Source organism: Seriola aureovittata, chromosome 19, assembly GCF_021018895.1.
Source record: "Seriola aureovittata isolate HTS-2021-v1 ecotype China chromosome 19, ASM2101889v1, whole genome shotgun sequence".
Lineage (NCBI taxonomy): Eukaryota > Metazoa > Chordata > Actinopteri > Carangiformes > Carangidae > Seriola > Seriola aureovittata.
In genome coordinates, this window is record NC_079382.1 from 19,016,310 (window position 1) to 19,041,068 (window position 24,759).

The window sequence follows — 24,759 nt, forward strand, 5'->3', positions numbered from 1 at the left end:
TGTTGATCTTTCTCTAGGAAAGAATGATGGCTCGGTCGGCGGTAAGCACTACTTCCACTGTAACCCTGGGTATGGGGTGCTGGTAAGGCCCAACAGAGTGACCCGCGGTGGTGCCAAACGCCGTCGCCAGCAGCAACAGCAAAAACGCCGTAGTGCCAACCTTTCTGGGTCCAGCCCGAACCTGGCAGCCCTTACCGCTCTGGCCAAAGGTGAGGCCGGCGGGGCATCAGCCAGTCGCAGCAGAGGAGAGAACCGCAAGTCCTGGAACACTTGAGAGGCTCGGTATCTGCTAAATGGCTAATTGGTAGATACCCACTCTGACTTCAATCAGCAGCTGGTTGATGCGATTATCGGGTAAGTTTTCAGAGAGAAAAAGACATCAGTGTTTAATATGGGCAGATTTACAACAGACTTCACTGTATCTGGTCCTTTACTACTATAAGTTTTGGCAATACAAGATGAGTCACCTCAAGCTCCTCCATTGGGACTGGGAACCCATCAGATGTTTATCGTCTGTTAAGGAATTGTATAAGTATTACTCTTACTTCATAGAAATATTGAATATCTCATAAGAAAATGTGAAGGTTTTTAGGTATCTACATGGTAATGTCTTGTAATTAATTTCATTTTAAACGGTGGATGTTTTGTTTTAGAGTGTATTTATTCCAGTGGCATTAGATAACAATCAAAGAACTGCCTCAAAATCAGCACATTTTTCTTTTCTTTTAACGTGTTATGCTACTTGCCAGGCAAAAGTATATTTGCTTGGGGGTAAAATATTAAAAAATATCAAATTCACTGGATTACACTGGATGACTCCAAAGGCTGCAAAACACCTTCATGTGCTCATATTTCTACTGCAAGGATACTATGCAGCTGTATGTTTGGATAGACTTCTAAGTCTCATAACTTGCTTCATACCTGTTTTTAAATTGTTTCTTGTGCCTTAAAATACAATGACTACTACTCAGCAAATGTGCCTTAGTGATACACCACCAAATTCTGTTTTGTTGGTAGGTTGAAAACTGGTCACTAACTGTTTAAGAAGCGTATTTTAGCTCTTGATTGTGTATTTGTCCTGTTTTACCAACTTGCAAAATCTACTGAAAGTTTGCTGCATTTCTTTTTTTAAATCAGTGTACGACCAAGTGAGTGTGTGTGAAGATTGATTGGGAGTGACTTCATTTTAAAAAATTTGTTTTGCTAGCGAGTTAATGAATTATGTGTTTGGGAGCCTTGTGATTTGTACATAAGGATATTTGAGGGATTTTGTTTGTCGTATTGCATTTAGTATTAATTTGTCAGGTAAATAAGATATTTTATACATATGCATTCACGTTGATCATTTTGACCAATTGAATGCTTATTTATTTAAAGATGACGACAAGATATTGTTGGAAATGAAAAGCAAAAATCTTTTTCTTTTTTTTTTTTTTTTAAATCAATGTTGAATAAATTTCACTCTGCTCATGTCAGTCAATGTGTGATGTGATATTTGCATAGAAATTGAATATTTGTAACCAACAAGATAGTAAACGCAGAGAAAAACTCATTGATATAGCTTTATTCTCTTGTACATTATATATATCATACTAAAATAAACACAAGTTAAAAAAATGAACAAAGAAACTGTACAAAAAAATGTATATATACTACATCTTAATTACAGAACAGTCTACTGTCCAAAAAAGGCACTAAATTCTGAAATGGGCAATACAGTAATTTTGAACATAACTAGATTGGAGATTGATACAACAGCATTCAGTCCTCTTTTTCAGAGCTATATTGTGATGAAGTGGATGGTGTTTCACTGGGGACACAAAAGGACATGTAGACATGTTGACCCTGACACACCACAAGAGGACACCCCTTTTTAGAGTAAGCACCACCACTGGAGTATGCACAACATCGGGTGGGGAAAGCCAGTTTGTTTTTGTTTTTTTTCTTTTAAAGATTAATCTGTTTCCATTTTTCTCCTGGAAAAGCACAGAATCTTTACTTCTTGAGCACCTGAGGGTTCTTTCTTCCATCCCATAAACATTTCTGTCAAGGTTGAACTCTCACATAAAATACTGCTGGATTAGAACTTGTACTTGCTAACTGGGCCGTGGCATCCTCTCAAAACACGAAGGCAATTCATTTTAAAAGTGAGAGAAAAATCTTTAAATGCACTCTTTGTAGTCTTTTCCTTCCACGCACCACTTGTTTCACTATTTCTAAACATACAATATTATTTGTATGGGGGAGAGATTGTCACACCAAACTCCATAGGAAAAAACCTTTCAGGAGAAAATAGTGTTTCATCAACATACAATCTTACTACTTGGCAGGTGAGTAGTGTGACTCAATTCTCAAAGGAATAGTTAAAATTTTGATTTTGGTGTCAGAGGCCAAACCTGTGGTAAGTTTAACAGTTCCAGATATGGAACACGTTTCATCAAACTGCGAAACCCAAACGCAATTTTATTGCGTTTCCGATTACTTCAATAGTAGTACAATGGAACTCTGCATTGTATTTTATACAAAGCTACATAGAGTCAATATCTAGGAATAAATACTCTGATTTGAGCATTTTATCAATTATGCACCTGTGTTTGCAAAAAGGAAGTCAATGTTAAAATGCTAGATTTCCCTATGAAGTTTGGTGTGACATTTTGTGGAGAGAACAGCACATAGTGGGGCGGCTTTGATTTAGTATGATATGGTGTCTGATGCAGCTGTACTGAAATGTTTTTTCACACCAGCCCCTTTATCTTATATTGGACGTTTTTCTTTTCAAAGGAAGGCTCGGGGAGGGAAGGTTACATTTCAAGCTTAGTCAACAGCAATAATTAATTTTCATAAGGTGCATAATTTTCGTCTTTCACAAAATAGCTTACTAGCTCAGACACAAACGGGGAGACTGTTGCTCAGTCAAATAAAGGATGACACAAAAGAAAATAAAAACGGTTTAAATGATAATAGAAAAATAAGTCAGGAGAAATTAAAAGGCATGAATAACAATAAAAGCACGTTTCATTTCAAAACATAAGTCATTCTTTTTTTTTTTTTACATTACCATAAAAAATGAGTATAAATACATATTGTTTTTATCTTTCAACCCTTTCTTTTTGAAACGCAGGTCCCAGTACTGAGTAACTGTATCACGGCTTCACACATCTGGAAGCGGTAGAATTAAATAGAGTTTTACTAGACTAGAGCCCAGGGCTGGAAGCTATTCTACTAGCAGGATCCAGATACCAGGTTGTTTGACACTAGAGTCTAAGACAAATTAAAACATGAGGATTTGCATGAGGTTCACTTCTCAGAGTTCCTTGTCCTGCTTTGTAGAATATTTTCCCAGTTCTCCAAAATCATCACTAAGGCAGGGGTTCCTTTTAAAGAAATAATCTGACATGTATGGAAATATGCTTATTTGCTTTTTTTTTGCCGAATTTTTGCCACTCTCGAGTTAGTACGGTATATGTGAAGCTAAAGCCCAGAGACTGTTAGCTTAGCATAAGCACAAAGATTGGAAGCTAACTAGTCTCTCTCGAAAGCTAAAAAGAGAGAAACCCACCTACTGCCACCTTTACAGCTCATTAATTATCACTGTATATGAAAAAGTGAATTGTAAAAACAACAAATTGTGGTTTTTCAGGGATTAAGCTAAATGTTAAGCTAGAGCCAGGAGATAGCATAGTTTAGCATAAAGACTGGAAGGAGAAGAAAACACCTGGCCTCCCTCTGTCCAAAGGTTATATCTGCTTACTAGTACTTAAAAAGTTTACTAATTGTGCAAGTATAAAAAGGGCACAGGAAGTTACTGTGCATGACCACAATTTTTTTTAGCATGTAAACCCACAAATAAATCTTATTCATTCTTAAACTGACATTTGTACTGGTTTAATAAAACAAAATACAACATGTTAATTAGTCAGCTATACAATATGTTTTAACCTTTGGACAGATCCAGGCTAGCTGTTTCCACCTGCTTACAGTCTTTGCGCTAAGCTGAGCTAACCTAAGCTAACGGTGTCCTGGCTCTAGCTTCAAATTTAGCGTACACACACGCGAGTGGCCTCAATCCTCGTATCTAACTCTTGACAAAAAAAAAAAAGACTAAGCGTATTTCCCAAAATATTCAAACTATTTTTTTTTTCTTCCTCACCCTTAAATAAAATTTGAAGACATCAGTCTTGGACTAACAAAGCGCTAATACTTGACATATAGTGAGCCCCTGATAACAAGGCTTACACATCATTTAATCTCTGTTTATGACTTTACAATGACCTTCAGTCAAAGATAGTTTTGGAAAATTTCCACCCAGGGCACACAAAAAAAAAAAATAAAAAAAAAATAGTGGATAATCATTTCCCATATCACCACTTTAAGTGTCTTTGTTTCTGATTCCCTTCAAAGTGGTGCTTTGACCACTGAGGCTTTACAGGTGTAATAAAAACAGAGAACGCCTCAGAAGTTATTCTGATATACTCTAAACAATTTCCAGTGTGGATTTAGTCTAATTTGATACCACTGATATTAAAAAAATCTTCTGAAAGCACATTCTTTAGGCTATTATAAAGAGGCAGCGTCACAGAACAAGTAGTAAATAGCTTAGGGGTATTTTATCATTATGTCTGACTGCTAATACCGATCTTCACCGACACAGGCCTGCTGTAGTGTCAAGCCCACATACGCCGCCACACCAGCTTGAGAGGCATTCACTGAACATGAGAAAACAACTACACATGCCAAAGGAGTTAGTAGAAATCGCTTTGGATGAATGTGAACACCATTTTCAGATCAGTCTTAGCTTAGCCTCTTAGCCTTTTCGCTCCAAGCATCTTTTCCTTTGGCATGGATGACAACAAAGCACAATTCCCCTTATTAGATAGCTTAAGTTTGCTTGATTATCACATTGACCCTAAACTGATTCTCATAGCCTCGAGTACTTAACAATAGCGTCACCGGGAAGCTAAATACCAAGGCAAAATGATTGTATATCCAGTCGCCATTTTGGGCTAAAAACATAGAGCCAAATGCGTTAAGTAAAATCACTGCTGCTGTTGGATATAAACCTTAAAATATATCAGTTTTTTTTTTTTTTTTTTAATGCGTACTAAAAAGTTTATTGTTTCCTTGTGAGGAAATAAACTTTAAAAACCTGCTGTATACGGGAAAAAGTAAAGGTGGCTGTCTGTAGGAAATTAAGGCTACGTCTTTTCAGAGGTTTTCATCCAACAGCAGCGCTACTGTAGGAAAACAAAAGGCCATTCCACTGAGGGAATGTTAACTATAGAGGGTGAAGACAGTGACTGGACAGCTCTGTCTGCCGATATGATCCTTTCTGACAGCCTCTGTGCCTGAGAGGGAGAGAAGGAAACTCTCTCCATCCATCTTTCCCAAGACGATGGCTGGAGGCTGCTCTTTCCATGAATTGCACAATGAAGGAGGTGAATTTTGAGGGGTAGGTAGGTAGGTAAGTAGGTAGGTAGGTAGGTACCACACCATGAGGTGAGTGTGACTGAGAACCATAAGAACCATATATATATATATTATATATACAGTACACGTTATTTTTCTGAGGTTGACGTTGAGGTGAGATAGACTGAGGATCGGCTCAGACAACCAGGCTGGAGAGGGAAGGGAGAGGGGGAGTTAGGAAGAGGAGAGGAGAGAGAAGAGGTATCCTGTGAGGAGAGAACGTATTGAGGGAAGAGAGGGGGGAGTTCCCGGGAGACACAATCCCAGACAAGAGCCACCATTTTAGGCGGTTAAAGGCCTGGATTTCCCCCCTTTTCTTCTCTCCATGGAACATTTTCACAGAGATCAGAGGACATATAGTGACCCATTTCTGCAAGCTGTGTCAATATATTGGGTAGGTGGGGGTGGTGGGTAATTACTGTTTACATGGACTTTATGGAGGGAGGGAAGCCGAGAGAGAAGGAACTGTTGGCGGCAGGGGGGGGGGACAGATTCTGAAGGTTTACTAAGTAGCATTATTTTAGTCTCTTTTTTTTTTTTAGCCCCCCCCCCACCTCCATTTCCCACCTTTTCTACTCCTCCTTCCATTTCTCCTCCCGACTCTTGTCACTTCTCTCGGCTGCTTCCTCCATCCCAGGTCCTGTGCAGTTCATTCGTCCTCCAGGGACTCCGTCTTGATGTCGTTGGGGACCCCTCCGGTTCTGGACAGGGCCAGGATGGTGTGGTTGACGGCGGCCATCTCCACAGCGAGAGAGATGGGGTCCTGGTGCTCGTTGTGCGCTGCGCTGTCATCCTGACACAGAGGAGGACAGAGAGCAACAGCGCTGGTTTAAAATGAGTCCAGTTCCAGGAAGTAAATAAAACAAATAGGAAGTCTGCCTCCTGTATACGGGACGTTCATTATCCACTGGACTTGAACTGCTTCAATTTCATTAAAAACTAGAAACAGAGTATTCCAAAAAGCTTTGACTGGTAGTGCATGTAACCATCCAGTCTATATTTAAGACCCTTTTACAGGTTCTTCTTTTAGCTTAATGAATAATGTTAGCTTCGTTAGCTAGCCGATAAAATTTGTAACGGACAGGCTACGAATGAAAAGCTGCTTTCATCTATCGCTGTCTGAAATCAAGGAGCCTCTGTTTGAAAAACTCCTAAGGTAAATCTGCCACCTTTATGACTTATTTGTCAAGTGTAGCAACAGTAACTAAGGGGCGTGGTGATTCTTTGAATGTACTTGCAAGGTGCTGTGGATCAAGAGAGTAAATCAACCAGACAACATCTGCTGCAGTGTGGTTTTTTTTTTTTTTTACGATCTGGTTTAAAATTTGTGAAAGCAAATTATCTTGGAAATTACAAACAAAGAAAATCAAGCTGAGATCAGAAAATGTGTGAGCAATGAAATCAAGCATCAACTTCAACATCAACAATCAGTGATTTTCCAGTGACGTGACATCTGATTATTGTATAAAAAGCTGTTCAACAACATGCAATCAGAGTATTATTGTAATGAAGGATCTGTTTAACCTCTGTCTGATTTGACTATGAGTTTCCTTTGGCCTCATTTTGGACTGTTGTGGAGAGCAGTGCTCCCTGCAACCACAGACACACAGATACTCAGCAATGTGATTGACAAAATGCTGCTCCCAACACACACCTCTACAAACTGTGTCTAGCTGACATCACCTTACTTTTACTCAATTATGAATATGCAGCTTTCTGGGGAAACGCATTCTGGCATGTTACTGTGTTGGGGGGGTGGGGGGTGGGGGGTGGGGGGGGGGGGGGGGGTTACCTGTGTTGGTGAGGTGGGCTCCAGTCGGTAAAGGCCAAATGGTCGGCTGAGAGGTCTCTTGTCAAAATAGGGCAGGTCACAGGCCTGGAGGCATTTCAACAAGCAGGGTTACTCAGTCAGCTAGGCAAGTTTAAATACTTCAGAATACACAGAATTACTTCTTCTCTTCCTCTGGTTCTTTGTGCCGTTTGACAGATTAAATACACCCTGTGTTCATAACTCATTAGCTGCACTATTTAACTTTAACTGGCCTCCACATGAGGGTCCAGGTTTGCAAGTTGTGCAAACAAGAGTAAAGCCAAAGGGCTTAAACCCAAACACAATCTTCATCTGGAGGTTTCGACAATAACGCAGATCATCGCTTCTTTCCGTCGCTACAGATTAGTTTCCATTGGTTACAGTGAAGAAAGAGAAGAGAGTAAGCTTTTGTTAATTAATGTGCCTCCAGCAACAGTTCCTCACTAAAATAAAGAACTTTATGTGCTTTCTATATTTGAGGAAGGATATGCTCAGAGTTGATCTGAAGGAAAACAGCAGTTCAAATGTTCTTTGTCTTTTGGTGTGACTTTGTCAACAGTAATGTGCCAGTGACACCACAAGCTGCTGATTTCAATTAACACAAATTGAACCGAAGAGAGGGTAATAATCAGTAAACTGATTTATTGTTCAGTTGGAATGAAACGCATGTAAAATGCACAATCACATGACCATGACTAAAGCCTGAAATACCGAGTGTTGTCCATGAAAAAAGAGCCTTTTGCCAAGGGACGGATGTGAAGGGTTGGAAATAATAAAATATAAATGAATAAATAAATAAGATAAAGACACAGTACAGCAGGAAATGAAGACATAAAGCTGTAAAACAAGGAAAAGTGACTTCTTTCTGTTCCTCTCTCCTCAGACCAGTTGTGTTAAACATCATCTGGAACATAAATCTGGTTTTATGTGTCTTTTGGGATCTTCAATCACTCCCTACCTGCTCTGAGAAGTCATTCCCGTCGATGTCGTCGCTGTTGGAGTGTCCTCCTGGACTCTGGACGTCTATCCCATGACTCTCCAGGATTGTGGCTTCTTGGAGGAAGAGAATGAAGTGTTAGATTTAAGGGGCATCTGAACCCACACGGGTACCTCTGTAGTTAGCAGGGCCTGCGAGGAGAGACTGTGGAGAAGCTGAACTACTGTCAAGTTACGGCTTGATTCACAAATAAATAGCCAGCTGAGTCAGCTTAACATATGAAAACTAGGTTGGGATTGAAAGTGCAAGAAAAGGAGGCAAAACATGAGCAGAGAAGCTTTTAACTAAAAGTAATGGCTGAACGGTTAAAGCTAAAAGTAATGAAATAACTTAAAAAGCTAAAAGTAAATGTGTAAATGGTTGCATTCTGCCCCTCTGATAACATCCACATTTACATATTTAATTGTGATAAATAAAACCCACTTTGAAATAAATTTAAATGAACAGATTGGGAACACGGCCAGTGTTGCAGATGAACTTGAGCTCGTATCCGACAGGGCTGTGGGGGAACGTGGTCGGGAGCCACTGCTGTAAACCGTTACGAATGGCCACACATTAGCATTGATTACGGTCAAATGACAGTGAATGTCATCAGTGGCTCGTCCTCTTCTGTGGCCAGCGGGTCACAGAGGTTTTACTTTACACTTCTAACTGGCATCTAGGTTAATACAAGCAGCAAGAGGAATTTTTTAATTTCCCAGCAGTCGTGAGGATACTTCACCAGACACCAGGTGACTGATGAACAATCATTAACCTAATTATAGTGATGGAACGAATTAATTGTGAGCCATTCAATGTGTAAGAAGAATGTTATAATTGCTGCTATCAAATATAAAACAGTAATATTAACTGTGCAGTGCACTGCAATCAAAAGTCTCGGTGGATATCTGTGGTCTCTCCACAAAGCCACATTACCAATGTTGGCCCGTCTCTTGATCTCTTTGCGACGGTTGGCGAACCAGTTGTAAACTTTCAGGGAGGTCACCCTCTCCAGGTCAGACAGCTTCTTCCCTGAAACAAATCACATGACAATCTCATCACTCACTGCAGCTTGTATCACTTTTCACTTCCATCTGTTTATAATAACGGCCAATGTTTTTTGATCCCTATCTGCTCCCTCAAGCCGCGAATCGTACTTTTATAAACACAACCGCCTCATAACTGATGGTGCTTAAAGAACCGCCGAAAGGAAACAACTCAAGGAGCAGATCATACGACAGATGTGACGCAGATGTTTGGTTTGTAAAATTTCGATCAAGTCGAAAGACATAAGATCTGAACCTCTGCCAGAGGAAAGCGGCAGAGTGGTCGTGGCTGAGAGAGTAAGATGGAGTACTCAGTGTGACACCAAGAACTGCTGCGTCTCCGTTTTCACTCAAACATGGCGACACAGCAGCTTTCTGGACACGTCCATCGAGCTGGACGGACTGAGTCGCTATTGACACAACAGGGTGACATCGCCGTCTGCTGTGAGTTTATAACCGTAAAGGAAGGGTGCACGAACGCTCCGGTGTATTTTCTACAACGGTGAAATAATGAACATACGATCTGCAGAGGGAGTTCATCGCTGTTCTGGTTGTTGTAGTCAACCAGCGAGAGCTGCACAGCAGCGTCAGCCATCAACAAACAGCATCCCGACACGTTTCATCATCACTGGTGACTTAAAATCAGTAAAATGAAAATTCCACCAACATGTTAAGTTTGGAACAAAAGGAAAAAATACACTGGATGTTGTTTTTATCCAAGTTGTTGCTAATACGAGAGCGCTCACTCTTTAATATTTCACTTTGTTTATTGTGTAAAAACTCAAATAGGGAGTGTAGGGAGGTGGAGAGAGAGTCTGTCACCATCACTGTACAAAAACAAACAAAAAGAATTATTACACTTAATGGAAAGTGAAAAGGCAACAAGATGAACTGATAAACAAAAGACCCACGAGGCCTAAAACCTGCCTTCATGATATTATCATATGTGTATCCTCAGGTGCAACCACTTCAGCGTGATGAGAGGTTGCATAACTACTTCCTTCTTCCTTTGCTCTTTCTTTTTGACCACAGTCACGGTGTGTGCGTCCTGCAAGTGAGTTACCTTATTTAATATTCAAATTTACCTTTATGGCACACAATTTTCTGTTGAGTTTTGATTGGATGTCGCTAATTTTGATCCCTTTTTGCAATGAAAAGAAAGCTCTGTATCGTTGAACCTTGGTCTATGGGTCTCAGCCTCCCTCATTAGCCTTTAGCTTTGAACCCAACAATATCAATCTTTGCAGATGATGGAGGAATATTTATCACCAGCACATGACGCTGTTATTAATTACACACAACAAAAATGTTAACATTGAATTAAGCGGTGGCGCACACATACCTGGTTTCTGAATAACAGCATTGCAGGCGTTTGCAATCTCCTCCCGTTTGGCCTCATCTGGGTACTGGTTGTCGTTGAAGTAGCTATAAATAGCAGAAGAGCCATGCTGATTAAATTAATTTCACTACACAAGGACAATGTCAACAAACCGGAGTTACTGCTGTTTGTTATGTGCTGTACGCAGGACAACCGAGCCAATATTCAGAGTGTGTGACAAAGGCTTTGTTTCTTCACTGTCCAGCCATTTTCAAGGACAGGTTGCAATGTTTTCCTCAATTCCATGTGGAAATAAAGAAGTTATGAAACAAACTCCTATTTATCATTTTCCTCCTCCTCCCTCCTCCCCTCCCTCACCTCTCCATCACGGCCAGGCACTCTTTCCTCCAAGTGAAGCGACTTCCTCGACGCAGCCTGAAGGTACCAGGTGTGGTGGTCAGCGGGGGCGGGGTTTGCCTCCACTCCATCTCCTCCAGAGGCAACGGAGCTGGCCGCATGTTGAGGGTGGCACCTTGAGGGGGGGGGGGGGGGGGGGGCAGGAAGCGGCAGAATCACTGGTAAGTTACAAACGGAAGGTGGTGCACATCTGTCAGGAAGAGTTGGGCCACAGTCGGCCCCAGAAGGAGACGGGCTGCAGGTGTGATTGTGGTTTTGCAAGCGACAAAAACGGAGCCTGTAGAAAGCATGAAAAATGTGGCAATAACAGCCGCACAGCCCACCCCTCATGAAACGTACACGAGGATGAACGTCACCTCATGCAAATCTCACAATATACTCTGATTATAAACTCGACTGAATAGTGCTGACAAAGACTGCGCTGCCTCATCTCCAATCATGACCACAGCAGAAAAAGAAAAGCCACACAAAAGGATTGATTCGCACTCAAACTCATAAAACTGGCAACAGGCAACTGGATATATTATGAGGTCAGCGGCTCGCCCGCATTGTCATAATGAATCTGACACACACATTGTCAACGTTTGCCTAACTGGGTCACCCTGCAACACTCCAGGTTATCGCAACGGCATGAATGGGGCATCACTTTTCCTCTGCAGCAGTGACGGAGGTGTGTGTGTGTGTGTGTGTGTGAGTGCATGTGTGTGTGTGTGTGTGTGTGTGTGTGTGTGTGTGTGCATGGGCTGGGCTGGGCTGAGATGGGCCGGGCTCCGTCTGGCCATAAATAGCATAGAGCAGTTTCCAGTGCTGACGGTGTTGGCAGGGCTCCACCGAGGAACATGCCGCAGAGGACAAGGCGTGGGATGTCTGCTGCCTGGCTATAGGTTGATACAGCACGTCCACGTTTATATTATATTATATACACACACACACACAGACACACACACACACGCTTAAACACACACTCGTGATCCAAATCTAGCAGGAAGTCTTGCTGTTAACCATTTACAGCGCAGCGTGGGTTTAAAGTTGAAATGATGTCTGTAAGACAACAGCATGAGTCTGAGGTGAGTTCCGGTCTCCTCATGTGTGAACTCTGATTTCTCTTCAACTGTTTTAAAGAAGCAGGGTTTTGACATAATCAAGGTTTCAGAAGACTTAAGTCACTAAAATGAGAAACTGAGACTTGACCTGATTTAAGACTTGAAATCAAAAACATTCAAGTTTCAAGTTGTGACCTGGTGAAATCCTGGAAACTGTGACGCATATTCAATATTGAGGCCTTTGGGCGAATGAGAATTAACACCTATATCATTAAATGAATGTGACTGAACCCCACATCCCAAACCACATTAAAGATCTGACACCGTCCAGCTCATTTGCAATGCCTTGCTGACTCACTAAATTAACAGGTGATTTCACATTCATTGCCACAGTAATGTGTTCAAAGTAGAGCAGTGTCATGATTACCTGTTCATGGCTTGATAGTTTCCAGTTCTGCATTAACAAACGGAAAAAGGGAACAACTGCCTATTTTTCTATTTTGGCAGCAGAGCATGTGACATGTGCTTTATTTTTGTGTACGAGCAGTCGCGCCCACATTGGTCAAATAAAAACTCTAATTTGTAAAATGCTTATTATCAATACTTAGTTGAACTAAAAGTGTCTGCTGCATCAGAGTCTCAACTCCAAACACATTATTTTCAGCAGGTGGAGTCATGGAAGAGCTTGTTGAGAGAAATAAATAAATAAATGTCCGATTTGAGATTATTTATGTTTTACACAACTTCAACAAAGCAATTTGCCACGAATAGTCCCAGCTAAAGATCCTAACACTCCCAATATGCATGAGCCTTTGCGAACACGCCATCCTGCTGAGTGCGGCACGTTAAGCTGTGAAGTCAAGCTGAACATCTGTCCAACACTATTTGAAAAACAGAGTCTGATGGCGTCAGATGAAGCTCGCCTCCGCTCACAGCTTTTAAATAAACAAACAGGAGGGGATAACATGCTATTAAATGATCACAGGTTTTGGTCTCGTTCTTAAATATGATTTTTGAATTGGTTTTACTTTTCAGCACCAATCGACTGGACCTCGACCACTAGAGACGGCTCGACTGCAACAAGAGCGCAACTCCAACTGTCAGTTCCCATTAGCTCATGCTGCAATTTGCACTTTACAGGTTAATTATTTACTGAGTTGAATTATCAAGTAGACAGACCATTAAACTAGCAAAACTAAAATGACAAAAAGAGAGAGACGAGGGATTTCTTTTATCTGCTGCCAACTCGCCATAGATTCCTTCTTACAGTAGATTTCTTTATCTTGAATATATCCTTGTGTTGGGATCAGCTCCTACAAACTGCTGCGTTACAATCCTGCTCTCCTAAGTCAAGATGCTTCTGCCAACATGTTCCATGGAACTGAGCCATCGCATACATCACATCCCACTGCACCACATATACCACAAGATGCTAACTACTTCCACTTATACCTCGTTGACTGTCTGAAAGGAAGCTGCAGGCAGCGGAGTGCTTTCCTGCCGTGCTTCCTTTCTTCAGAGCTGCTTCCCTGCTGGAATTAGTGAGGCGCAGTGTACCGCTATCTTTACATCCAGGCTTCGGACTCATTAACTTCTCTTCATGTGCTCAACCAGAACTTTGCACGAGCGTTCACACTGACTAAATAAAACTAGTTTCTTTTGATGACCTTGATAATGACGCTGACAACTGTTTGGCCACGCAAGATTCTGACATTCAAAAAGTGTTTACTCGGTGTGTTTAATTTCGTTGCCCTCTTTTGGCATCTGCTGCAGATTTGTCCCTCCAAATTTAGCTTCCATTATTAACCACGTACAAAACAAACACACACACACACACACACACACAGAGTCAAGAGCAGGGAAGGGGGTAACAGACAGAGTCCGGTGTACCTGGTGTGGTTTTCTCCAGCGTGTACCAGCGGTAGAAGGCCCTCTTCTTCTGCTCACTCAAGTCGGAGCCGTGCTGCAGCAGCCAATGGGAGATCCTGCTCTGGCTGATGCCTGGAAAGCAGCCAAACATCGAATTACAACCGAGTGTTTTGCATCAACCCCCGGCACCATTTGTAGACAGCCCTTAGAAGAAGTCAAGAGAGACGGAGTGGAATACTAGAGGAGGAAAGTGTTTTCTCTCCTTTCAGCTCCGACTTCATTTCTTCTCCAACCATTTGTCTCTCACACAAGTTGCAGCCGCAGACGTACGGCCGTGCACTCGCACTCGTTTGTACTGACTGGCTGTTAAACTCGAAATTTAAGAGTCCGACTGATACGGGTTTGTCACTAAAACATCACAAAGATCTTTGCTAAAAAAAGTCCAAACTGCCTGTCCTACCCAGCCCATTTATTCACCACAGAAAACATTTAAAAACACTTACAGCAATAAATAATCAAAATAAAACTTGTTGGCACATTCTCCAGACACTTTGTACGTCTTTCTTCAAAAGAAAAAAGGATCAGTTTGTTCTGAGCAAGAGGTCACAAAATGTAAAAAGAAAAAAAGAAAGTGAATGTTTTAGTGAAAGGATGAACACAATATTTCTTAAACGTCTCTAAAATTTGTCTCATTTACCAACAAACTGATAGACCAGTCTAACAGGTCTGGGGTTAAACAGGTAAATGGAAAATTTTCAAATTATTGCCAGTTTTGTCTGAATATTCGACTTGTCATCTGTATCTTAATTTGTCATGTGGTTCCTGTTTTGGCAGGTAATTTTAAGCCAAGGCTCAGTTTGTGAAAGTTTACAGCCTGTCATGATGTTATCCTGCTTTGCTCTGTGAACAATGACGCTTCTGAACTGCTGACATTTAAGGACGATCAACACGTGTGCATGACAGACAAAATGACAGTTAGCAACAGAAAACACCTCAAATCAACAACGTTGCTCAAGAGTGTGTGTGTGTGTGTGTGTGTGTGTGTGTGTGTGTGTGTGTGTGTTACTAACCGGTGACTTGCGCCACAACTGCCTGAGAGATCCTCCTGTTCCCCAGGAACGCTTTGATCTCCTCTTTCACCATACTGCTGTCCCTCCTGCAAATACACACACACACACATACGCGCGCACACACACACACACACACGCACGGCACAAATGAGAACACAGCAACACACTTTAATGCACCGTCAGCAGCTAAATCTGGAGGAGCAATGTTTTTATTTCACAGGGACAAACATCACAAAGAACCACTGAGTTGCTACACATTTAGTAAAGTGTAGTGAAACTTAACTGACAGTCTGACATCACAAACATATGCAGCAAAGATAAAATGCATGGATGACTGATGCTGGCCAGAATTTCAGCTTTTATTTTTTCACATGTTCAATTGTGGTGCAAGCAGCTGTATCATCATTTACCCAGCATTACCGCCCAACACTGACATGTTGTACCCTTACTGTTGATACTAAAGCTTTTGTTTCACGCCAGATAATCAAATGTGTGTTTTTAAATTGTTCCTATTTATGGGAAAACTATTAAACCAAAGCTCCATTTTAATCCGAGCTGCATTTTGACAGCATTATCTGTGTATTGTTCTTTATTTTTACAGCTCCCACACACATCAACGTGGCACTTCAGAGGAAAACAAAAGGCAGTGACTATGAATTAAAATTAATTGAACCACAATCAAGTCATCTGTATTTTCCAAATGTATTTGGCCGACATGTTTCCACTATCTCAGTCCTCGGCGGGAGGAACTAAAAAATAAAAAATACAACATGCAGAGACTTGCAGGAGTGGAGGGTGCTGAGCGAACATGTGCAGTCACACAGTGTACCCACCCTGCTTTCTGGCTTCAAGCCCAATCCCCTCCCCTATACATACACAATAACACACACATACATACACACTCACGCACCAACAAGCTTATAGCTGTCTTGGCTTAATTCCTCATGCTGGTACAGATTGTGAACACCTGTCTTATGCTGACTTATCCATACTAATAGTGTATACTTTTTTTTTTTTTAACAAACACAGGAAGGCATTTCCAGCCGCTGCCTACACCACCCAACTTTAACAGCACTGCTGCTCAAACCATACAATCACAGCATCCTTTGAACCAGCCAGTATCCCAGACTCGCACAGTCAAAATGGAGAAGGCATCAAAGTCCTGAGCGCTCTTGTGAAGCATATTTCTGAAATGAAAATGCGTCACGACTCTTGACATCCAGCATCAATATCCTCCACACCAGCCTCTTGCAGCGCAGCTAAAATTAGAGCTCAAAAAACGCTGCTTGTATCGACACCAGTGAATCAATGTAGCACAAGCTGCTGTACAAGACTGGAGGAGGAGTGGGAAAGTGGAGGAGGGAGAAGGCGGCGGTGGAGGGTGTGTTGGGGGGGGGGGGGTTGGATGCCAACTCAAAAGGCCGAACCCCTGCAGGGACTGAAATGTGCACTTAAAAGTGAGAAAAATCAGAAGGGCACCGTGGAATTGTTGACAAGCTGAAACCTCGTGTCACGCCCCCGCAGCCCTGCTGAGCAAGGCGCTGGAGAGTCCTACAAGCGGAGGGAGAGAGGGAGAGAGAGGGGAAGAGGGCTTTTGAACGCTACTTAACTTCTCGGGCTGTCTAAAGAGGACATGTAATTTAATGCAGAGGCAGCGTGAATGAGCAATGGGACAGTCAGTGCAATGCTGGCGATAGAGCCTGAACTCTGACTGCCTATTCTTCCTCTGACTGGGCAGCTGGAAGGCAGCGGGAGCCCACAGCAGTAGGAGGAGCGCACTAATGTGTTAAGTGCTAAGAAGAGGAGAGGAGGTGGCTAACATGTGGACGGTGATAGATTATGAACACTGAAGCTGTCAGAGTAATGGGCCTAAGTAACTTCTGACATGATTTCAAACGTCAGTAGGTTTCGTTAAATGTCACCGCATGTTGCTTTATGTAATTTCATGTGATGTTTCCAGAGGTGCACAGTCGAAAAGCTTTCCTTCCTTCCTTCCCTCTCAGGAAATGTCATCCTGAACCCAGAAGGCTTTTCCAAACCTTTCCCACAGGATACTTCCCCTTTTTCTTTTTTCATGCAATAACGTCTTTGTTGACTCTACGCACAATCTCAACAAGAGCGCCTTTATGGCTGTCTGTTATTTTTGATACTCCATTACAGGGTGTACATCTTCATGTGGTACATGCTGTTCGAGACAAATGTACTAATCACATCTGTCATGTGGTGCTGCTGTGCTCGAGAAATGGGATCACAGCCAGCTCTCTGTAAAAGAACACTTAACCTTTTGTTCTTTCTTCTATTTATTCAACTGTGCATCTTCACTTGTCATTTATCTTGCTTATTGCCTGTGCAATTCACAAAAGGAACAACAAACGTGATAATTGTTCATAAACTCACAAGTGAACTGCACCACAGGCTGGATCCTGCCTCTGCGTTAAGTAGAGCTGAAACCGTTTGTTGATTCATCGATTAGTCAATCCACAGATAATTAATCAGCAACTCTTCTATTGGTAGCACCGAGTCGAGTCATTTTCCAAGCACAGTTACAGGTTTTCCTTTGTGACCATCTAATGCTTTTATTTGCCCTTTGAGTTCGTAACTGTGAATATTTGACAAAAGAAGGTGTGAAGATGTCGCCTTTCACTATTTTCTGTCATTATACAGACCAAAGAATTCAATCAGTTCATTGCAAATGTACTGATAATAACAACAAGTTACACAGCGAGAGTCAGAGGCGTTGCGCTGCTTACTGCACGTGCACAGGGCCGGCTCTTGTAGTTATGTCAGGGGCCTCTCTGCAGCTCCACCTCTGCAAAAATGTAAGTGCACATCAGGTTTACAGGGAGCCTGTGAGAACAGTGACTGTTTCTATTTCCAGTAGTATTTGTTGATAATGAAAACAAGGAGCTGGGTGAAGAAGATTTGTTCAGCAACCAAACAAAACTTGGCTTTTATCATCTGGTAAAGACATTGCCGGTGCAAAGGATAATCACAAACGAACACTGCCAGGTAAAGTTAAGAGCAAGACAGATTTTGCATCTACAGTTTTTACCACTTCGACGCCTCAAAGCAGACATACACCTTAAAAGTAACTTCCATCCCTGAAGTGACACAAAGTCTCTCCCAATTTCCAGCTGCAAAAATAATAATAGCAGTGAATGCACCAATGATCAGTTCAACTCAATTAATTATATCACAGAGCATAATTAAAGAGTGGATAAAAAAGCTCTTAAGCGTAACTGAAACTTCCCCAATAATAAACAATAAATGTAACGAAACAGGAAGTCAGACTGACGGCAAAACCGCTTTCAAATGGTCAAATGCCAGTGAACACAATCTGAAGCCAAAGACAAATGAATCCACACAACCTCAGCAGGTAAAGCAAAGGACGAGCGACTGTGTTAAGAGCTTAAATACGTTTTCATTTAACATTACAGCTCCAGAACAGCCACTAAACAGACTCTGATGAGAAATGTTCTCTCAGCTGCTGTTTTCAAGATCAAATATAAATTTCAAACCTAATTTTTTTTAAGCCAACACGGACATAACATCCTTAAAATGATTTTTACATCAACAATTCCAAAAACTGCTCATGAAGTTCATGTTATATGAACAAAAGCTCCAGTACCAAAAGTACGATGGCTTTCTACACATCCGTTTCCAAGGTCAAAGGTGAACTTTGAATGTGTTTTTTAAATATTTGTGCGCTCCACCAGCAGCTGCGCACAATGGAGCTTCAGTGGAGTTTCCAGTTGGCACTATTTAATTAAGCCGGACATACAGTGGGCTTTCTTGTCTCCTTGTTGTGGGCATTACTGCCAATAGAGATGAATCTCTGACTCCAACCAAGTGGCCGCTGCAGCGCTGTTCAAAATCAAAAAATCAATCTTTCAGAAAAGACGAACTGCAGCCTTCAAGGTTGCTTTTAGAAGCATCTTTATAGTTCGTTTCTTGTGCGATTTATACATAAAAGAAAGAACATCTGGTGAGAAGGATCATGAGCGCTGGAGATATGATGACCATCCATCTATTCATCCATTCATTCATTCATTTCAGACAGCAAGAACATTTTACAACATCTAAATCTTGAGTGAACGAAGCCTTTCCCAAAAGCCAAAGACAAAAAATTTAAGCTACGAAACTATGAGGTGACCACAATCTCAGATGACGTGGTCCCGTCTGTTCTACGTTATCCAGTTCTACAACCTCAAGGTGGACAAACGGCTCAAAGTAAAAAGTTACGAAGACTTTAAGTTTTAAAGTTCACTGTGTCCCGACACCACTGACCTCATCAGCTCGTCCACCTTGTCGTCAATGTCCAGGTCTTCTTCCGTAGCTTCAAACCCAAAAGCCCGCGCTGCGGCCGCGCTGTTCACTGGGTATCGTGGAGGAGACAGCTTCCCGTTGGGTGTAGCAGCTAAGCTATCACGCCCATTCTGTGACAGCGCCACCAAGGAGACCGGTGATGGCAGGATAGCAGAGGGCGGTGGTGGCCCTGGAGGCGGGGAGGTATCGTAGCTGTTGCTAGGAGACGGCGAGAGTCCCCCGCCAGTGCCGAACTGCGTCTGTGTGGCGGTGGAGATTTTGGAGGTTGTGGAAGAGGCGGCGGTCGCAGAGTGGTCGCCCGCGCCTCCCTCGCCGCTGGTGATGGCGCTGTTGTTGCCGTTGCATGACACAGAAGAGGTGGTGGTTGCCGAGGCAGTGTTGTTATTGTTGAATGATGTGGTAGTTGTGTTAGAGGCAGAGTTGTTGGTGCAGCTGTTTGCCCCGCCTACTCCGTAGGAGGAGGAGGAGGAGGAGGAAGAAGAGGTGCGGCGGCCGAACTTGTCGCCGTGCTCCCGGTCCAGCCGGTCCAGAGTGTCAAGCGCATGCAGGATCTCCTGCTTGGTCATGCCGGTGCGACGCAGCCGCTGCAGCAGATCTATCTGCTCAATAGTGAAGCGCGGCTCCTCACTGAACTCAGACATCCTGCTGCTGGATGAGAGACAAGACAGACAGGTTGTGAGACAGAGAAGGAATCAGAGGAGGAGAAAGGAAACAGGAAATGCAGGGGGGAAGTTAAGGAAAGGAAGTGTATGTTCAAGATCTAGAGGGGAAAACGGGAAAAGAAAGAGATGAAGAAAAAGGAGGAGCAAGGAGGAAAGTCAGGCAGAAATGACACAGATGAAGGGAGGCAAGGAGGAAATGAGAGGATTAAGTAGGAAAGAGAGAAAAGGAACACAGTTGCAGATGGGGAGAAAATGAGAATGATGGGAGAGGAGAAGTGAGGCAGAGAAAAGGTTGGTGGAGGAGAGTTTGAGGGGTAAAGTAGAAAGAGACGGGCGGGAAAGGAGAAAAAACTGCAAGAAGAAAATAAAAAGGCAGCAGATAAGAAAAGGAAGACAAGAGCGAGAGATAGAAGTGTGAAAGAAAAAGGGAGGGAGGGGCAGGGCATAAAAATCTGCTATTTTTGGGAACCGGCAGGCAACACACGCAGAGTGCCAGAGTCACCTTGACAGCTGATGCTATCTTAACATTCTGACTGCTGTTCTTTAAGAGCTGCAATATATCCCCGGCTCTGTACACCACCCACGCTGTATGTTTTTCATAAGCAATTTGCTGTGCTCAAAATCAATGCAACTGGAATCAGACTGCGGCAGATTTTCCATCTTCTGTGCCTGCCTGACCTATGCTGATATGAGAAATGGTTTTAAAAAGGGGTCACCAGCATTCTTCTACATCTGTGTTAGTCTAAACTGTGCAGAGGACAGGGAGTTAAGAAAAAGAAAAAAAAAAAACTAAATGACTTCAGAGTGCATGCAGTGTTTTAAGGTTATCATAAAGGAAAGTAATATGGCTGTGGTGAATATAAGCCCTTAGAGGTCTGTAACGCACAGGCTTTTAAAAGAAGAAGAACAATTGTCTGCATTTCAGCTACAGAAGGGAAAGTCACTGTGGGTCAGCACTGAAATACATTACTTCTATACCACGGGATATCTTAGCAGCAACGGTGAAAATTAACTAGTCTCTCAAGTTGTCATTACAAATTCATAAGGAAGACGACTGAAGCTGTAACTCATTATCAAGCACATTTACACTGCAAAATCTGTCACATGCCAGAGAGATGAGCCGCACAGAACTACAACTGTCAGACTGGTTACACGAGCCACAATGTCACACCTACACAAATGCACTTACTACTTCAAATTGTCATATTATGTGCTATTTTTTTTTTTTTTTTTGCAGTCACATTGTGTGCTGCGAACAAAAGGATGGATGAGAAATCATTAACCATCCTGTTTAAGTATTTACCAAGTTAACTATTCACTTTGGCTCAAGCTGGTTTAACTGGTTGAGACACTGAGTAGAGGTTAGTCCCTGCAGAGGAGCAAAAAAAGAAAATCCATGCTGTTATAAATGAATGCCCTAGACTGTAGGTCAAATAAGACTGGACAGGTGTGTAACTAGGAGGAAGAGGAGGAAGAAAACTTTATGGCTGATCCTTCTTCTAATTATAAAGACAAGAGCAGCTGGAATGGGGGAGATGGTAAAGCAAACTTCCTTTCCCTCTTCCTTCCACATCTTCAGCAGGTTTAATAATAACTTCATACGAGTCCAGCCAAGTTCAGGAACTCATAGAGGAATAAATTACAGTTTGAACATCGGTTTGTTCATCATGCAAAGGGAAAAACAGACGAGGTTTCCTTACCCAAGTTTAAATACAGGGTGCATGCATCACAGATTCCCACTGCAAACCAAACTCCCGTTTTCTACACTGTCCCAGTCCCAAATTTAAACCATAGTCCCCGGTAACTCTTCTTCCTCCTCCATGTGTTTTTGTTTTGCTGACTATGGGGCCTGCAGTGAGAGCACAAATCTGTCGCTCGTGTCAGCGCTGCAGGCGAGCCACTAGTGATGCCAGCTTTCACGCCCTTTGCCCAAAAGCTAACGTTAGCAAATGTTTCTGTGGCAGACGGACAATACCAAGCGTTACGTTAGATGAGCCAGCTTACAACCCTCTCACCCATAAACCGTTTCGATTTTCTTCACCGCCGCTGTCGCTGACTTTATACTGACAACAGTCCGCTGGATTCACGGTGGTGGTGGTGGTGGTGGTGGTGGTGAGGGGGGGGGGACAGCTAGCAACTTCACACAAGCCATTCTGGTAGCGGGATGATTAGCATAACATGCTAGCCATGCCAGCGCCGATACTAGCTGACGTTAGCCGCTGTCGCTGGCTAGCGATCGTTTGATATTAATAACATCACTTTCAGTGTTGTAGAGAGCTAAGTACATGACTTACCTCGGTTCAAATCGTCCACTTAACCATTTAACTTTGCAACTTGAGCAAAGACCCACTGTGTCTTTTACTGCAGCCGAAACAATAAAGCAATTTGATAACAGTGCCCTGTCCGACCCTTTTCCCAAGGATTTCTAATCAGAGGCGAATTATTTGCCTCTCTGCTTTGTCTGTCTGACAACAGCCATATTGACAACTAACACCTCCGAGTAGCTCTGAGGGAACTGTAGTTTTACTCTCACAAAGGCCTCTACCACGCGGCGGCGTTCTTTACACTAAAAACTACAAATCCCTGAAACGAGAGCGAGGGGGGAGCTGATGGCTCACTGATCTACAGTTGTCACAAAAGGCGATGCAGTTTTTAATGTGGCCACAGCGGCTGGCTGCTCCCCTTAACCCCTGCCGCCTCTGAGTGGGGTCTGGCACGGTGGACACTTATATCTCATCTACACCTCCAGCGTGAGTAACAGATTACATGTGTAACAGCACTACAACTGCAAATCTGGATTCAGAAATGTCTCCAAAATTGAATTTACCTAGGGAATAAAGTTGTTGCTCAATTTAAAAACAAGGGAAATTACATTTATTCTTTAAATTAAGTGGGGAAAAATACTAATATGAGGATATCTAATTCAGCAAGTTGGTGAAAACACACTTTATTATAATGATGTAATTACAATATTATGAATTGTACAATCCATGCATGATGTGTGTTAAGATTGTTAATGTAAGAAACTGAAAAAAAGAAAAAGTTATGGGCATTAACAACTGCCACAGGGCACCAGACCCTCACCAGCTCATTTTTGGAGATCAGTAATCTGATAGGTGTAAGCAATAATAAGTACCATCATCTCCAAAAGCGAACCTTGCAAATGTATAGGCCTATTTACATATTTTCAGTTCATGGTGCTTCAGATGTGCTGGCCAAGCTTTTTACTCAGCTGGTTTAGGAGGGAGAAAGTCAGCAATAAAGGAGAAATTAAAAGAGGTTTAATTCTGGAGAGGAAATGGATCCAGGTGCATGCACATCAATTAGACATTTCAACTGAAAACCACAGCCTATTTAAGTTAACCATTAATATTTTTTGCTGTGCTGTTTCTGCTTCATTTCAGCTTGCACCTGCTTCGCCCCTGCAGAGTTGTTGCAGTTATTATCATTCTTTGTGCACTCCAGAAAAAACAAGTTTGGTGATGCCGTGCTGTTGCCTGCTTTGCTGCTAATCTAGACTGTTTTATTCTTGAACTCACTGTGATTAGTTTTCATTAAAGAGCTAATAATTTCTTACAAAACGTCCAGAACTCATATGATCTGATGGAAAGTTTCTGTGTCAGGTGAAACTCTATTGGTGATCATTGCCTAATGCATAATGTGATCCTGAGGGCATGCTGGGAAAATCAGAGCAGGGCGAAAGTGAGTGACAAGTGCTCTGCTCTCCTTTAGCTGCAAACAAAGAGCTTTTGAACAAGAGTCAGCCTTAATCTGCCACAGCGGAGGTGTTAAGTAGCCAGATGCATTTTAAAACATTTGTATAGCACAGTAGAATATGATTAACATTAATGGTGTTAAAGCAGACACATCTGTGACCTAACAGATTCATAATGGACTCCCAGTGTCCATATAAAATGCTTATGATGCCATATCTAGTCTCTTGTATGAGATACATTATAGCACCACAGGTTTTGTAAATGAGGTGTGAATGCTGCTATGCAGAATCAGTGCAGTTTACTTGGCAGCCTAGTAGTCATACTGCCCCCATGTGACAACTATTGTTCAAAAATCATCAGAGGAGAATAAATGAATCAGTTTGTGTTTCACAGTGTGAGCGGTTTTGACGGATCTGAAGGATACACATTATTAGTTACAAGTAATTTATATTTTATGATTTTTAACACTTGAATCCACTTAAATCAGTGTAGATATGGGGCAGAAACAAGCTAAGTGTGGAGAAACAAAGTGAATAAATTTTGTTATAAATAAGGTTGTTTTTTTTCAACTCTAAATAATAACTGAGGTAACTGTGCTCAGCAGTAACTATACTTTCAATTCTTTATTTAGAGAAACTCATTGTTGTAAATTAAAGTAAATATTCTGTGATGTTTGTTTGATGGACCATCATAATATGTCCCCTCCCTTTCCCTCACTGAATAAAGTAATTTATATCTCATCCACCCCTTTCTGTGATTTCCCTGTTGATTTGTGAGTCTACCTGTGAGGAAAGAAAAATAAAGTAATTTCCCTTTGTCTGAAGAAACAATAACACATTTATAAATGTCAAGGTCTTGCTCTTAGCATGAGAAGCTTTAAAATGAAATTAGGTTGCTACCGACATGATGGGAACATTTGGGAAAGCAGGAGAAAATGTCACGGTAAAAACATCACATTTTCAGGAACATTGCAAGTAAAAACATGTTTTTTCTTTTTCTTAATTAGTTTTACATCAGTTCTGTTTGTCAAGATAAATGTT

The 24,759-nt window shown here is 42.0% G+C and overlaps 2 protein-coding genes across 9 annotated transcripts in view; one reads left to right on the forward strand and one right to left on the reverse strand.

Annotated features, from left to right (window-relative positions):
• Positions 1 to 1,791, forward strand: part of LOC130187596 (kinesin-like protein KIF13B) — a 40,199-nt gene extending 38,408 nt beyond the window's left edge. For all 5 annotated transcript variants that reach the window (XM_056405334.1, XM_056405329.1, XM_056405331.1 and 2 more), the window contains one exon: positions 18 to 1,791. In XM_056405334.1, coding sequence (XP_056261309.1) covers positions 18 to 274 — 257 coding nt within the window. In that variant the 3' untranslated portion in view covers positions 275 to 1,791. The remainder of the gene's footprint in view (positions 1 to 17) is intronic.
• On the reverse strand, positions 1,549 to 22,506 carry hmbox1b (homeobox containing 1 b). Of its 4 annotated transcripts, none has more exons than XM_056405353.1 (10): positions 22,298 to 22,506; positions 19,303 to 19,986; positions 15,016 to 15,101; positions 13,967 to 14,077; positions 10,995 to 11,148; positions 10,641 to 10,723; positions 9,189 to 9,284; positions 8,235 to 8,329; positions 7,259 to 7,342; positions 1,549 to 6,259 (listed from the first exon to the last, which is right to left on the reverse strand). In XM_056405353.1, exons 2-10 carry the CDS (start codon positions 19,980 to 19,982, stop codon positions 6,116 to 6,118), a joined length of 1,533 nt encoding a protein of 510 aa, XP_056261328.1. In that variant the 5' UTR covers positions 19,983 to 19,986; positions 22,298 to 22,506; the 3' UTR covers positions 1,549 to 6,115. The 4 variants fall into 4 exon arrangements, with proteins under 4 accessions (XP_056261328.1, XP_056261326.1, XP_056261325.1 ...); XM_056405351.1 differs by having other exon boundaries at positions 19,303 to 19,989; XM_056405350.1 differs by lacking the exon at positions 22,298 to 22,506 and adding an exon at positions 21,704 to 22,056 and having other exon boundaries at positions 8,235 to 8,326; positions 19,303 to 19,989.
• Positions 22,507 to 24,759: the final 2,253 nt, after the last annotated feature.